The sequence below is a fragment of the Heterocephalus glaber genome, unplaced genomic scaffold (assembly GCF_053883595.1).
Source record: "Heterocephalus glaber isolate CG9 unplaced genomic scaffold, H.glaber_assembly_v1.0 deba00001571, whole genome shotgun sequence".
Classification (NCBI taxonomy): Eukaryota; Metazoa; Chordata; class Mammalia; order Rodentia; family Bathyergidae; genus Heterocephalus; species Heterocephalus glaber.
The window spans coordinates 11,185,427-11,202,469 of NW_028258356.1; the positions used below are offsets into that span (position 1 = coordinate 11,185,427).

Here is a 17,043-nt window from a genome sequence, read left to right on the forward strand (position 1 = left end):
GGGAACAATATGCATACTTGATATTTTTATTGGGATAGAATTTTATCCATTTTAAAGGGATTTAAATTTTATTAGAATTTAATGATTATTAAATTCTAGAAGTTCTGCTTTGTGCAGGAGCAAAAGTATGTCTATAAAAATTTTATAACTAAAATAGAATGTGTTTTAGTGTAGTTGTCTCTTTTTTTTTTCCTCTCCCGGTACAGGAGATCGAACTCAGGACCTCTCCCTTACCAGGCAAGCACTGTGCTGAGCTACAACCCTGGCATTTTTTTTTTTTTGGTACTGGGGATCGAACTCAGGACCTTGTGCTTGCAGACTTCATCCCCGGCCCAGTTGTCTCTTGATTGGAAAGAAAAATACCAAATTAGTGAAAGACTTTGATGAAGTCAATGTACCTGGGCTTATTTATGTGGGATTCTATTTTTGTGTGTTTTCACAGTATCATGCCTAAAAACATATATTTTGAATGACATGCTTTTTTTTTGGTACCAGGGATTGAACTATTGAACTCAGGACCTCCTGCTTGCAAGGCAGGCGGTGGCACCACTCAGCTAAATCCCTAACCAAAGACATGCATACTGACATCAATTAATGAAATATTCACCAGGCACTCAGAGATTTTGGAATCAGTGGCTGTAAGGCAGAGTTTCTATCTGTCTTTCCTGTCACCTGGTTCTCTCTTTTCACCTCCTAGAACTGATGATGATGAAACCTATTGTCGAGCAGCCACTGAGTATGCAAGAGCCTGTTCTCATGCTGGCTACCCTATTCAAGACTGGAGAGAGGACTTTTCAGCATGCAGTATGTTTTTAATTTTCAAGCCCTGTGCAGTTTTGTAAATTTCAGTCTTATCTTAGTACTTGAAACTAGAGAATTGAGAAGATTTATAAATTTGCATGTATTAGAAACACTGTAATTGATTTGAAAGAGGGGTGAGTAACATTAACTGATAGTTCCCTTGTTTGCCCCTTTTAGCTGATAGATGTGACGACAGCTTTGTCCATCGGGATTGTATCAGTTGTTGTCCACCTACTTGCACGTTTGAGAAGCAGTGTCTTGGGAGCAATCTCCATTGTCTTGATGGATGTTACTGCCCAGATGGTGAGTGCTTTCTGAGGAGGCCACTCCTGCACTCAGGGACACTGGCATGCAGGGCCCCGAGGGTCATGTGTGGTCTTGCTGTCCTCTTCCCGGACAGCCAGGCTGTTGCAGTTTCCTATCCTTGTTGAATTTGAAGTGGCTGAGAGGAACGCTTGCTTGTCTTCCATAAAGGGCTCATTACTTCATGTCTCCCAGGAAACGTGGACTTTATACCTAAAGTTCCCATGGCGAATATTTTGTTCTCTTAATGTTTTGTGATATTTCATATTTTATTATTTACAAGGTGAAGGTGAGTTTGAGAAAAAAGACTTCACGTTTTTTTATTATAGGATTTTGGCCCTGATGTAGCTTTAATATTTGAAATGAAAAGCAGCTTAGTAAGTGATAGGGATTTAAAATTAGTAATGATTTTACTGTAGTGATAGACATTTAGAAAGAAGACTTTAGATTTCAAACCCTTTCATTTTTCCAGATTAAAAACATAGAGTCCCAGACATATTACACGATTTTCCCCAGGTCATATACTTATGTGAATGAGGGATACTTGGAACTGGATCTGTTGTCTTCAGTCCGTTGTTCCGTTGGGGCCACCAGGGTGAGCCAGTGCCTGTCCTGAGCTGTTATCAGCCAATGCAAGATAACAAGGTTACACCAGAATATGAATCCTTGCTTCCAAACAAAAGCCAATGCTTTTTCTCATAATGTCATATTATGAAAAAATTCAGCTGAATGAAGCACTGTGCAGATTAACATAGTTGGCCTAAATTCTGGTTCAATCTACTCTACATGTTAGAGAAAAGTAACAAATGCAGTACCAGTGTATTGGACCATTGAGTAGCGCTGCCTAGCTCTTTATTATGTGTGTGACATTAGTGTAAATGTCTCTCATCTTAGAATGAACAGAAGCTAAATCAAGAATATACTTTCTCCTTCCTTTCTCTCTTCTTCCTCAAATGCAAAACCACTTTCCGTTTCCTTGTCTTTATTCTGTATGTTGAAACTTGATTACGTGTTTGTAAATCATGCAGTAAGACTTGATATCCACTGAACTAGACCCTCTAAAGATAGCTATGACTGAGAAAGAGCTGGGTTACTAGTATCCTCTTTGAAAGTAAGGGAATTTGTATTCCTAACACCAATTGTAAACAGGTGTTTAGCAAGTTATTTGATTTACTATTTTCAAAGAAAACAATATTTCTTATTACTTTTGAGATGTGACACTTGTTTTTCTTTACTAGGTCTCATAATGGACAATGGGACTTGCATATCTTTGGAAAACTGCCCATGTGGTTTTCATGGGTTAGCTTATTCTGTTGGTTCAAAAATTGAACAAGAGTGTACTGAATGGTACGTGATCAATGCATGGCCAGTTAATTCTGCTTGCCTGATTAGCTAACAACTTTATCATGACAGATGTTTAAGAGAATATACTTAATGCTTATTTTCTTCCTAAAATTCTGGGATGCAGTTTGCATTTTTTTAAAACTACATGGGGGTTTATCTTTATGTTCTTTTATGATGTGATTCTTACAACTTCCTTTGGTAATTCCATAAAATATTATTCCAATATGGTGAGTCAATTGCATTTTTCTTATTATTCATAATCATTAATTTGCTCTTACTTTTACACTTAGAACTTGAGGGTGCTCATGGGCTTCTCTGTTGGGTCATTTAAAAATGACTATATTGCTAGTTTTGGGTCATGATTACAAAGATTGAGAATTTCTTATTAAAGTAACTAACTAAAACTATGGTTAACCATGAAATCCCTCTGGATCGTCCTACAAAAAAAGAAAAAACAAGAAGCAGAAACCTACCTGTCACAGATCTTTTCTCTTTGGTGTCCATGTACATAAAAGAAATTCAGTTAAACAACTTGCCATGTTCTTAGATGTGGATGAGTCAGAGAGTCAGAGACTCTGCTGCTGCCTTCCCAAACTCCTGTCTTTGTAAAGATGGGAGTTAGCATTTATTTCACTCAGAAGATGTATCTTATTGTTCCTCAGTGCCTGGTATCACTAAGACAAGATGCACAACAGAGAATTGTTTAGGTGTTATTCAGTTCAAAGTTATTACACTTAGTAGAGATGTTTTCCAAGTCAAATTATTCTATAGATCTATAAATATGATACATTTTAAATAATAATCAATTCTATTACAGTTTCTATGTACCAATAGTCTAATGTTTTTAATAATTTCATTTAGTGTTTGTGTTGGTGGTATTTGGAACTGCACTGAGCATGACTGTCCAGGTAATCCTTTAAAAAGTTTTTGAAGAAAATGTTTTAATGTTTTTAAACTGGGGATGAAGATAAAAGTGATTTTTATAAAGACATCTCATGCATAATACAGGATATAATAATATATAAATATAGATACCTAGAGGATAAGTGGAAAGTTGAATTAATGAGAGTTCTGAGTAGGCAACTTTGGTAAAAATTTATTTAAATAGTGTAAATATGCTAAAACCTAAAATAGTACATGGAAGAATTAGCATCTTAAAAATTTCAAACTAAATTTAATAATTTAATCTAGTTGAATGAATTTTGTTAAACAGGTAAACTTTATACACTTTAGATGTTTTATTCATGTATGATTATTACCTTAAATTGACTTCCTAGTTTTCAAGAACTAACCTAATTTCTTTCTCTATGTCTTCTTTCTCTCCTCCCCTCTCCACTCCACCTTCTCCCCTTTCCCTCCTCCTCTTCTTCATTCTGATTCTCCTTCCTCTTCTTTACCTTTTTCTTTCTCAACTCCCTCCTCCTCCTCCTTTGTCTCTTTCTCCTCCCCCTCCTCATTCTCTTCCTCTGCCTCTCCCTCCCCCTACCCCTCCCCTTCCCCTTTTCCTCCTCTTCCTCTTCCTGCTCCTCTTTTCTTCTTCTTTTTCTTCTCCTGCTTCTTTTGGTAGTTCAATGCTCTGTTGTGGGTAATTCTCATTTTACAACTTTTGATGGCCGACATTATTCATTTATTGGCATGTGCCAGTACGTCCTTGTGAAAGGAACTGGAGAAGATAAATTCACAATTACTTTACAGAAAGCTCCCTGTGAGCAGGTAAGAACAACATCTCAAAATGACTAGAGCAACATTCATTTTTCAAATTTAAACTTCATATCTGGATTAAGAATGGTAACATGAATGGATAATTATTTTCTCCAAAACCAAGATAATGTTGATTAAGGTTTATTACCATTCTTATGTACCACAAAAGAAAGAAAAGAATACTTATAAGTAATCATGACATACCATTGATTAAATAATGAGTCTTGATTTCAGAGGTACTAAATGTAAAAGCAAATATAACTTAGACTAGAAAAATATTTAATTGCATTCTATTTTAAGCCTAATTTGTATGTACAGTTTTTGAACATTGCATGCCTGATTTCACATTGGTCTAAATTTTTGTTTTCTTCCAAACAATCCATGTTACACAGATTATTTCTTGACAGTATTGAGTAGGTTTCATACCATTCTAAATAGGCTATGATGAAGTTCTTAACATATTGGAATATTTATTTTAGTTCTTTCCCTGAAATAATAAATATGGTGATAGTTTATAAATTTTTAAAAAATCAAGAACTTTCATTCATATCTCAGTCAGGTATTCAAACTGTGCCCAAATCTTTAATTTTCTAGTTTTATTCAAATTCAAAATAGTTATTTCCACCAAAAGTTCTGAACTACCGTATTCTGAACTACCTTGCTTTCTGTTTGAGTCTTTTATTTGCAGTTGATCAGGGTCTGAATTAGCTTTCTGAATAAAATTCTAAACCTTTTAGCTATTTTCTTTATTGACTTTATGTTTAATATACCAGCAAAATGAATTTAAAAAAGTATTTTAACTATGTGCTATAGAAAATAATTATTGGCATTTTATTGAAAACACTTTTATTTCATGTTTTATGTATGTATGCATATAGCATATTTAATATACCATAGAAAGATATATTTTATTAGGAATGGGGCTACATGAGGTATATTATGTAACAGATATTTTATTAAATCACTTACGGACCAGCTTTCTATGTAACAGCAATTCTTATTTAAAAGTACTCTCTCCTTCTTTTTCTCTCCTCCCCTTCTCTCATCTACATCTCGCATCTCCCCTGTTTCTTCCTATGTTTCTATCTCACTCTCATCCCTTTCATGGATAATTTGAATTTTATGCAGAACCTTGGCTTGGTCTGCCTTCATTCTATAACTCTAATTTTGGATGACGATTTTAGCAAACAAGTCACTCTCAGCAGGGGAGGACAAATCCTCAGCAGTCCTAATCAAGGCTTCAATCTGAATGGTAAGAAGCACTGTTAATACTTCACTTTCTGTACATGAGAAACAAAAACAAACACAACCCAAATGCTCTCTTTTTCCATTGGCCAACTATGTAACATTGAATGCTTGTGTGTCATGAGGTCCTTAGACATAGTGGAGACCATGATATTCATGTGACCTAGTGGTTACCTCAAGTGGTCTAGAATTCGGGAGGGAGGAGAGACAAGCAAACTGGCTTACAATAAAATGTGATAAATTCAAAAATTTGCATAGAGACTTTTGGGTTTTTTAATAAAGTGCAGCCCACCTATCACTGGGAGGTTTATGCAGGAAAGGCCAGCAAAGTTTTTGGAAGGAGACAATGCCTCACAGAGCATTTAAAATTGAGGAATTCCCGCAATGAAGGAGATAGGGAAAATGTTCTGTGGCAGAGCAGTTGTTGACTTGTGCAGCTGGCCTAGGAGGAACTGTAACCAGTCTGGCATAGCTAACTACCCCATGCAGAGGCTCAGAAGAAAGTCCAGAGATGAGATTAGGAAAGTAGGTAGAGATGAGAGTGGGAAAGCTTACGTATCAGGCATCACACATGGTAGCTTCCCAAGATAGGACCTATTTATGCCTACATTGCAGTATAGTTGTTAATAACACTCCTGTTTCACGCTCAGAGTTAAAACTCTCAGAAATGATCCAAATTGTTTTACAAACTACATGCTCATGCTACTCAGATGTCATGGTAAGGAAATTAAACTTCATATGGAACTGAATTTAAAATTGTCATCATTTGACGATTTTATGTACAAAGATGTCAATGTCATATATTTCAACTTGATAAACAATGAGTTTTAAGGAGTTTAAGTAGTTGTTTGTATAGGAGACAATAGTGTGGAAGTGACAGAGAGTTGCTAGACAGGAGACAAGACAACACTTATAAAGTTGGGCATGCAAGAAAGGAGGATCAAAGACAGTGACAACAGAGCTGGGAAGAGGAAGAAAGACTGAAAAATGTTTAGAAGACAAATATTCTGAACATGATGATGTAGTGGAAGGGCTTGGTTTGGAAGGATGAGAGGAGCACAGTGATCAAAGAACAGTCCTCAGGCTTTTGGCGTTGGTAACTAGATCGAGGGGAATATTGTGGTAAGGATACAGGAGCAATGAAGAGAACGCATCTGGCACTGGTTCACTTTGAATACAAATTTCTTATCTTTAAATGTGTTTCATTAAGTGGCACAAGAAGTGGTGTGTGCCTCTTTTTGATATCAATCTTAAGGAAATATAGAATTTTTGAGGAAAAAGTTAGATTTCAAATGTCTGAGAAATGCATCCCTCCTTATGAGATGCTTGCCAACAGAAAGTGCATGTTGACTTGACAACCTATCAAAATGATTTACTAAAGACCCAGGAAAGTGGGAGAGAAAGGGAAATGGGAGAAGAGAAAGCATCTACAAGGTGACAAAAATTGGTGCTGGGCACATGGAAGAACAGGAAACTTGCCTCCCTCTCTTCCCAATGTCTTGAAAGAAGCCTTAATATTATAATCTAGCATTTCAGAACACTGCCTGTAAGCCTCAAAGCTGATTTATATCTTTTCCTTCCCTGTAGGAATTGTTGAAATTCAAACACTATCATCCTTGTTTATGCTTCTAAAAACTACATTTGGTCTAAAGATCCTGTTTGCTATAGATGGGGAAAGGATTTATATTCAGCTCACTAGTGCATGGAAAAGAAGAACATTAGGTCTGTGTGGCACTTTTAATGGGAACATAAGGGATGATTTTCTGTAAGTATGATTTATGTATGGCTAACTGAGTTTAATGGCTGGTAATTTAGAGGATACAAATTCATTAAAAATGTTTACTTAACTAATAGGAGCTTAGCATTCACTGTTCCAAGAGCTTTACATGGATCATCATATTTAAATTGTATAGCTACCCCCGACTACTGTTTCTGTTTTACAGATAAGGAAAAGACCAAGACCCCAAAGTGCCAAATAAATCATTCAACTCGAGTTACAGTAGTTTATATGTTGGTACTAGGCTTAGAATTTAGTGTGATTCAATCTGTGTGCTTACTGTGACCTGTCATTCTCTCCTCTGCCATCTATCAAATTAACTTTATCTTATTTAATATAATTTTGTATTAGTGACAGTTTAAAAATATTGATATCATGCGGTACTAATGATAGCTCTAAAGATATTTTGATATCTGAGTTAATTGAATTTTGTCAAAGTTGATTGTCAGAGTAAAAAAACCAAAATGCAACTGTACTCTATGTATTGACAAAACTCTTTTCATATATCTGTGGAAAAGGCAGTGCATAATTTATTGTAGAAATTTCGAGCCCTTGGTATTGTGCTAAGAGCAATCAATTTAAACAGGATGGTGTGGTTCTCATCCTCAAGGAGCTTATTTTGCAGATCAGGAGAGGATAGAACTTTTAAGAAATATGTAGATTTACAGTCAAACTCTGGTGGTTACCAGGATTTGAAGGTTGAAGTAGATGGAAGGGAGATATTGGTCAAAGTTTCAGTGAGACGATATGAAATTCTGGAGATCTACTGTGTACAGATGTGCCTAGAGTTAATATATTCTGTATTTGAAAAATGCCAAAAGAATAGATCTTAAATGTTCTCACACAAAAATGATAAGAATGTGAGATGATAGCTATATTTATTAGCTTGGTTTAACCACTTCACTGGGAGTATGTGTGTCCTTAAACATTTCATTGTATGCAATGAATATATACAGTTTTGTCAATACCTTAATAAAAAGATTATTAAAAGAAAATATTTAGTGCTAAGTAAGGTATCAGGTAATAACACTCTTAAAAATCCAGAGGTAAGTTTTCAGAAGTTAAGTGTTCTGCTTTGTGGTTGTGGCTGGGAACAGCAGGAGTTTAGAGAGGGTCATTGTAGGCTGGACTGCTAGGCGACATTTCACTGAAGAGTTGTTCCTGAAATATCGTTAAAAACCCCACTTTTACACATATTCTTCTTTCTGCTTGGGGTTCTTCCTCCTCCTAAACGTTTTCATGAACTCTTGTTTATTGTTTAACCCAACTCAGACATTATTGTTTCAAAAAGCTAGGTTATATTCCACTAGACAATGTTAATTCTAACTCTGGCATCTATGGAAATTCATAATTTATCTGCTTGGTTTCCACAAAAAAACTGCACAGACCATGAGAGTAAAGACCATATTTTTGTCCTTGTATTTATAGGAATCTGGTATACAGTGGTCAAACTGAATTGAGTAGAACTTTTATATGGCATCAAGAAGAGAATTTGGATAGGTTAGGAGAACTGGCATTTAAAATTAAAAAGGTTAAAAAGAGAATTTCTTTTGTCTCTTGTGTGATTAATTTGCTCTTGGAATTAAAAAAAATTGTGTTTACTTGGAGGTCAGAATATTGCTGTCTTTTATCACTCTTGCAAAACAGAAACTGTGTTAAAGGCTTGGCTAAGATATTCAGAAAAGACATTAAGCCCACTTTTTCTGTCTTGTTTGTCAGAATGGGTTAGCAGTGAATGTTTAACAGATGGCAGATCTGTCTGCCACTTTCTAAGGCACCAGTTTCCTCCATGCATAAACAGTCAGGCATGATAAGGGTGCAGGATAATATTTCAGAGTCAGGGGTATCTTTCCAACATTGTTTAGCTTTCCAATTTAAGTAGTTAAAATTCCTTTCTTCTCAAAGGTTAATGCCAATCTGTAAACTTAGTGTAATGGAAAATATTAATTCAAAATGTATTTTATATGTCCTGTGATAGTAGGCCAAGTATGGTGAGCTGAAAGGTTATGTTATAAAATGAAATTAGTAAATGGATCTACATTAGGGCTCTGAATTAAAAAAATATTGTTTTAAGTAGACTAAATGAAATAATAGAGCCAGCCCGTAGGTCAGTTCCTCCTGGGAATGCTGACTACATTCATCACCCCTGCTTGTTTTGTTTTCCTTGGGAGGGGAGAAGGAGAAAGGGAAGGGACAGGATGAGAAGAAAAAGCCAGTGCAGCTTACATAGTTTCTTTGAGTGCCAGTGTCTTCATTTGAACAAAACAAGATTTTGCATTAGGTATTTCTTATAATTGTACCATGGTTTGATATTTAGGAATAGGAAAAGGAGGCAAGAGGTGTTTACAAGGGTTGAGTATCATGGAATGGCTTGTACACATCCGTCTTTCCTATTACTATTGTGGTGAGAAGCTCCATAGAATTGGGGGTGACCAGGCTAAATTGTTGCCAGAGTAATCTTTTAAAATACTGTTGAGAACTGAGGTAAACACTGCTCTTCTACCGGACCATGTTGTAGTAATTAACACAGTCAGGATTCATGGTACGCTCAAAAGCTTCCTGCAGGAGATGCAGCCCACCTTGCTTTTGTATAAGTAGTTTTGACCATGTCTGGTACAAAGTCTTACAAGGATTGTCTCTTAGTTAATGTTAGCTGTTGCAAGTGGGATTGCAAATTTGGTTCATAAGCACCAGTTGTGATTTCTAAGTCTGATTTTGGAGTATATGTTTCTCTCCCATTTTGATTTTCTGAGGAAGCTAAAAATGTGAGCAAACGTGGATGAATGGTCCTTTTATACAAACTTTTCTTCCAATTTTCATTTGGTTTGCTTGTTCATTTCATGATAGAAGCCTAAAGGAAATTGATATAATAAACCAAAAACATGGATTGCTTGGGGTATTTGTTTTTAGCTTGAAAAGAATCATATGAATTACCCACACCTATGTCTCCACTTGTGCCCTAAAGAAGACACATAAAATTTTTATTTGAGTGAGTCATGTTTAGTTAACTCAGTGAGAACTAGGTTTGGATCTTGGCTTTGCCACTTATTCATTTAATGAGATTTAATACTTTTCTGAGGTTCTGCTTTGCTTTCTCTGTAAAATGGGTATGATGATTTTTTTCCTCATAAGGCTGAGATTAAATACATGCATGGGTGACCACAATTTGACACATGTAAACTTTCAATAAAAGGAAGCTATACCATTGTTAATTCTTAAAATGGTAGAAACTTTTAAACTCTAAGATATTTTTGTATATTAAGAAAAACAGTATTCATATATATATATTTGAGAAGTATGAACAAGTAGAATGAGAGAGATTCAGATGAACATTTTTTTTGCTTTCTAGTTCTCCATCAGGCATGATAGAAGGAACTCCACAACTTCACTCCAATGCATGGAGAGTTTCCTCCACTTGTTTTGCACCTGTCCATGTCCCAGTGGTGGACCCATGTAACATCAATCAGCAAAATAGTAAGTCTTCCCTTATACGTGGAAACTAGTGAAAAATGTTCCACATAATACTGTAATTTAATAAAATTATATAGAGACTTTAAATTCTGATTTATCTTATTATGACAAAATCAATGTCATTCCTTATGTACTTTTGTTTAATATTGTGCTTTTTTATGTACTCTAGGCTGTTGAAAAGAATGGAAAATGACTATGTTATCCACTGCTTAGCATTCATAAATTTACTTATTTTACGTGTTTAGAAATTCCTTCTTCTCAAATGTGAGCTAGCATTTTGGAACTTCCAGATTGAGTAAGCACTAAAGGAAAGTCTCTGGAAATACTGTAATAATGCTATTATAGCTCTAGGGTGTTTGACCCCAGCTCCAGTGTATGATAACACAAGTGCTTTTTCTACTTACTACCATCCTGATATGAGTTTTCACTCACAACACATATTATATCTTTAAAAGTAGGAAGCTGGTCACCCAAGGATGGCTTTGTGCAATTCACCAGGCAACAGATTGAAATGCTTGCACTCCACAGTTCTGTTTGCAACGGCTGTGGAGCTCCAAGTCAAAAAAGTTTTGGTTTTGGTGCGCTTTTTCTTTAATGCCACAGCAAGCCATCTTAAACATCGTTTTTCTCAATAAGACTTTTCTTTTTTGTAAAATTGCTTTGTGGAAGAAAAGTAATGTGTGTGATTAGATATTTTTGTAACTATTTTGGCTAGTTTACTTTTTATGTAGTTAATTTTTGTACATTGCTAATATTATTTGAATATCCATGTACAATCTCTGCTTTGGTAACTGTCATGTGAAAATGTTCTGTTGATTGTCATGTATTTTTAAATTATTAACTTTAAAAAATAGTTTTGGTGTACTGCAAAGAACATAAAATAATCTTTCAATATCTTTTTTAAAAATTTAAAGCTTTTAAACTTGAAGAAGATTGTTAATTTCACTGATTTTTCCTATCTGAAGAGGGCTGGGACAGAGATTTGGCCTCTGTGATCTACTCCTTTTAATCTCGTTCCCATTTAACAAAACTTTATTCTGCCCCCAACTTTTCACTAATCCATTCTTCCTCCAACTAATCTTATTTAGTTTCTTACTGTCTTGATTTTTTTTCCTTGCTATCAGAGCAACCTTATTTTAAAAAAAATTTAATGACATGTAAAAGTTTTAGTAGAATTTAATTGATAAATTCATTATTTTCTAGTTGCTTTAGTTATTTCCTTTATTACATGTCATTTCGCTGTATTTTCTGTCACTTTTCTCTCCATATTTGGTGTATGCGATCATGTGTACTTTAGATATCATTTTTCTTTATCTTTGTCATGAAGTGTCATTTTCTTCATCCCCAAATAAAGAAAGTAAATAGACAAAAGCCAATAATTCTGGTCTTGATTCTGAAGCCCATTGTTTTTCATAATGATCTTCTTGAGTTACACTTCACTTAATGTCAATGAAAATATGCTTTGGCCTACAAATACTTAGGACACACCATAATGATCTCACTGATAAATCGTATTGCTCTTTCAGGATTCTTAGGGTTTGGAATATGTACACTAACAGTATACTGCTAAGCCTATGTCATTTGTTTTCATATACATATGTATGTCCAAAGCAAACAATATCATAGGCAACTAATGGGCTTCCTTACTACTAAAAATGTACTTACAAGTTCAGCATGATTCTTTGGTAGTGGAAAAATCTCTGTTGTCCAGTAGCTTATTTGGCCTTGCAAAGACAATGATAATGCAAAGGTTGATGCATTTTAATCTGTGAGTAACAACATAAGTTCACTGCATCAAGAAACCATGGGCCAATCCTTTTTCAGAAAGGTGGCATCTACATTATTTTGTCAATTAGTTTTGTTGATTCTGTAAAGGATAATATCCGAGTGGTTATTCTCAAGGAAAATAACAAATTTCAAGATGTGATTTCACAGATCTGTCTCTAAATGGTACGATAGCTATGTCTTATGGGCTTTAACATGTGTTCTAATCTTTAATTTCTATTCCTATTCATTTATTCTTGTATTTGTGGATTCGTCTATAAAACATGATTGAGTTCTACTTGCCAGAGATTGTACACTGCACTGTGCATACATCGAGTTAAATGACTGTGTGGCATCTGCCAATTACCATTCAACTCAGAGCCTTTATTGAAATGCAGTGATTCCAAATCTATCATCAGTAATGGTGTAATCTTCAGAGTTGCCATAATCTGGAACCACTTTTATTATGTGTGGATGTCTGGAGATATGTCTCCTGATATTCCCCAATTCTCAGGCAGTGAATGAGTTAGGCTACTGCTTCTATCAATGTTTTTGTTACCCATGCTATTCAGGTACACTACATTTTCTTATTTATTGTTGCATTTTGGCTGAAAGATTATTGAACATGGAGGAATTGTTGTTACCAGTATTACCAAAATTGTAAACAGAAAAAGAAAAAAACTATAAGCTGAACACATTGACTCTCATTTAAAGTAATGTACAACCTGGTACATTCCTAGGAAAGCAAGATGCTTGAATAGTTCTGGAACTTGATAGGTAGGACTAGATCTGAACTAGTAAATGAAATGCTAATGGGGCTCTCTGTTTGTTAGTTGGCTATGCAGCACACTGTGATGTCATCCACCAGGAGCTCTTTGCTTCTTGCCACGTTTACATTAGCCCCGGGCTGTACTATCAGCTGTGCCGCCATGATGCATGCAAGTGTGGAAGTGCCTGTCTATGCAATGCTCTTGCCCACTATGCCTACCTTTGTGGTCAGCGTGGTGTCCCCATTGATTTTAGAGCCCAGATTTCATTCTGTGGTGAGTATTATTACACAGGTAGACTATCAGATTTAGAGATGTTTGTATTTGTAATTATTAGTGCTTTTATTTTATTTTTTCCCGGTACTGGGAATCGAATTTACTGCTTTTATTTTTAAGTAAGAGGTCAAAATTGCATATAAGTTATTTGAAATTCTTATAGCACATGAAGATGAAAAATAAATGAAATATCTAGTTTCTTAAAATTGGAGATGTATTAGATAAGACCAATAAATTTTGACTAGTTTTGTTTCTAAAGTTAAGAGATAATATTGGGTAAGGTCAATAAGTTGATTATTTTTGTTATAAACAAAATTAAAATGTAATTATATGTTTTGAAATATGCATCAGAAATAATTAGAAAAGTTTGAAAGTATTCATCTCATGAAAATATCATACCAAACATTGGAATATTTAGAAAAGTGTTATGTGATACAGTGATGCAGTTGACCTGTAGTTAAATAGATGTGTTATGTAGTAGGCAATTATTCCAAGTTCTTGGGCTCTAATCTTTATGATTACAGTCCAAAATATCTGCCGGTCTCACTTATAATAGATATTTCCTGTGCATATTACAATTTTAATTATCTAATCTTTATGAAATCCCCTCCCCCCATTTAAAATTGTTTGTCACCCAGATTTGGGGGTACTTCTCTGTCTACCTGTCCACTCCCACACTGGTTTCAGAAAGATTTTTCTAGTTGCTCCAGGTTGTCAGTGGCAAGTATTTATGGTAATAACTCAGCTTTGGCTTTCTAAGACAAAAGTAATGTAAATATAAAAGTAATATAAACTTATATAGCATATCTATACAGAAAGTAAATCTAGAGTTGTGATTTCTTAGTGGTGTCACAGACCACCAGTTAGAGAAATTTTCGTGGCTTCTTTCTGTATTGTGAACAGATTTCGTTTGTCCAGGATTTGGCAAACTACAACCTTTGGACCCCCTGTGGTTTTGAAAATAAAGTTTTTTGGAAAACAGTCATGCTCATTTGTTCACATATTGTCTGGCTACTTCTGAGCTACAAGGGCAGATGATTAGTTGTGGCAGAGACTATGGCTTGCAGAGTTAAAAATATTTGAAGTTTGGGTCCTTACAGAAAAGATTTTCTGACCCCTGCTTGAGTCTTCCCTTTCAACTGAGTGTTGCTGTGTGAGCATTTGAATAAGGGTCTTTTTATTCCTCGCTCTGTAAAGGACCAAGTTTTGTTTTCCTTCCCTCATGGGTGAAATCCAAGGTCCAAGACTGCTGTGATGGATCCACCCCTCCTTCACTCAAAGTTCCGCATTTTATTTTCTTCCTTGCTTCTAGCATCTGGGGAATTCCTCTTATTTTATTCTCACAGGGTTAATTATGTATTTAGAAGAACGTCAGTTATGTTTTATTTACATTTTCTAGTCATTTATTTGTACAGTATGTTTTTAAATTATTTAGTTTGTCTACCATAATCAGTCAGTTTGTCTAAAGAGAAATTGCAGGGTTTAGAAAAACACGATGAAGAAAACAAAAAATGAAAACTATGAATATTGATCAACAAAATAAAATTTTAGTCAGCTGTAGAAGATTTAGTTAGCTGTAGTTTAGTTAGTTGTAGAAGATTAAAAGTTTACTTCGGTTTAAAGAATGCTGTAAAGGTGGTTATGACAGGATAGCAGTAAATAGATTTAAAATATAACGGCAGAAAGTAGACTTTATATATTAAAAATTATAGTACAGGCTTTTACAAATGTGAAGGAATGTCAGTTAAAAGATTTTAAAATAGTTTTATTTGCTTGTTATACCCCACTGAGGTCAGGAATTGTATATTTGTGCTACAGAATGCTGTGATATTTTGTGGTTATTGGTATGGAATGGCTTTCGCTTCATGGTTTGTATCTGCCATGTGTGTCTAAGTGAGCCTATGATGGCCTGCGTGGTGGGGAGTCTTTCTCCAGTGATTCTCCTCTGCCCTTAGCTGTGGTGTGCCAGAAGGGCATGCTGTATCACCGCTGTGCCTCGTTTTGCCACCGCTCCTGCACTTCTCTCTCGGCCCCAGAGCAGTGTAACGATGACTGTGCTGAAGGCTGTAACTGTCCTGAAGGCAAATTCTACGAGGAAACACTTAACTTTTGTGTGCCAGTGTAAGTCACAGAAATAGGTTGACAGCGTAGTTTTTAATCTCTTCTTCTTCTTACAGGTTAAGTGGCTTTTTTTGCTTGTTTACTTACTATTCCTTAATGCTTTTTCCATTTTTCCTTTTCTTAATGCTGTATATATTCCCAAATAGCTATAAAAGAACTAAGGAATATGATGGATGACAATGACGTGTATTTCTGGTTGTTTTTACCACATCCAAATCAATCAATGATAGAATGTCATGTGACAGGTTTCAGTAACAGGATGTAATGTCTGTTAGCACTAAAAATTTTCTCAATTCTCACATGAGCTAAAGACATTTTTTATACAAAGGACAAAATCGTGTATCAGTTGTGTTTTTCTGGAATATATTTTGTGATTATTCTTGTCACAGAAATCTTGTCTAAAATTGGATTTCAAAAAATACAGTTTGAAGCTCCATAAGACTTAGCATTGAAACAATTTGTGCCATTTGTATAACAGTGCTGCATTTAGGTTCATAGAGTAATGACAACTCAAGGGTGTGCCTTACAGTGAATGATACAGAGGATAGAATGTACTCACATTTTAGTGACTTTTGAAAAAAATTCTATCCTATTTCATTTACTTCTTCTTACTTTCCTTACAGATATCACTGCCGGTGTCATTACAGGGGCAGCGTTTATCAGCCTGGGGAGCTTATCCCTACACCCTTGGGCTTATGGTAGGTTTCCGTGAAGGAGAGTGTATCTGACAAATGACATGTGTACTAATATAATTTCCTAAATAAAACCTTAAGTTGAAATATAAGTTCTGTAAAAATAAATAGGATATAAACTTTTAATTGTTGCAGCCATATATGTATATATACCATATTTACATATGGAATAAAACATACATGCATACACATATTATTCTTCATTATGGAAAGCCTGCATCTTGAACTCCTAACTGCAGAAAAAGATTCTGTAAGTGTGACACAGTGAAACAAAAGTCCTTTAATTAATGTTAGTTCTTAGATAGAAATTAGGGGTGATGTGGGTGTTCAAATACTGTATGTTACCAATGGCTTTTAGTTTCATGGTTCACCTACAGGCAGAAAAAAGCAATTCCAAAATCGATTTGAAAAATGGCACATACAGGGAGTAAGTGTATCTCCTCCCCAGGGACATCTAACCTGGTGTGATACCATTCATAAGATAACACTCATTCCAGTTGTAACCTGCCTGTAAAAATGTGAAAGTGTTCATGCAGCAGGACACCTTATCTGTTTTCAACTCCTTACCTTCCTCCTTTGGTTGCGTAACAGGTGCCTACAGATAATCATAGAATTTTGATAATAATAATAACAACAATGATGTCATCATTACTGTGTACCTTCTATTGTCTTGACACCCTTCTTAGTGTGTTTTATTTGTCATGGAAATAGTTATCACCATGACTCTGGGAGATAGGTACTGTTGCTTTATTTCAGTTCATACATGAGGAAAATGAGGCAC

The 17,043-nt window shown here is 35.2% G+C and overlaps 1 protein-coding gene across 1 annotated transcript in view; it reads left to right on the forward strand.

Moving 5' to 3' along the window:
- Positions 1-17,043, forward strand: part of LOC101699433 (otogelin-like protein) — a 147,924-nt gene that overhangs the window by 26,217 nt on the left and 104,664 nt on the right. The window contains exons 9-19 of the mRNA XM_087192482.1: positions 698-804; positions 979-1,104; positions 2,343-2,451; positions 3,310-3,356; positions 4,016-4,161; positions 5,278-5,401; positions 6,982-7,159; positions 10,521-10,645; positions 13,240-13,449; positions 15,405-15,570; positions 16,194-16,268. Of these exons, the coding sequence (XP_087048608.1) occupies positions 698-804; positions 979-1,104; positions 2,343-2,451; positions 3,310-3,356; positions 4,016-4,161; positions 5,278-5,401; positions 6,982-7,159; positions 10,521-10,645; positions 13,240-13,449; positions 15,405-15,570; positions 16,194-16,268 (1,413 nt within the window). The remainder of the gene's footprint in view (positions 1-697; positions 805-978; positions 1,105-2,342; positions 2,452-3,309; positions 3,357-4,015; positions 4,162-5,277; positions 5,402-6,981; positions 7,160-10,520; positions 10,646-13,239; positions 13,450-15,404; positions 15,571-16,193; positions 16,269-17,043) is intronic.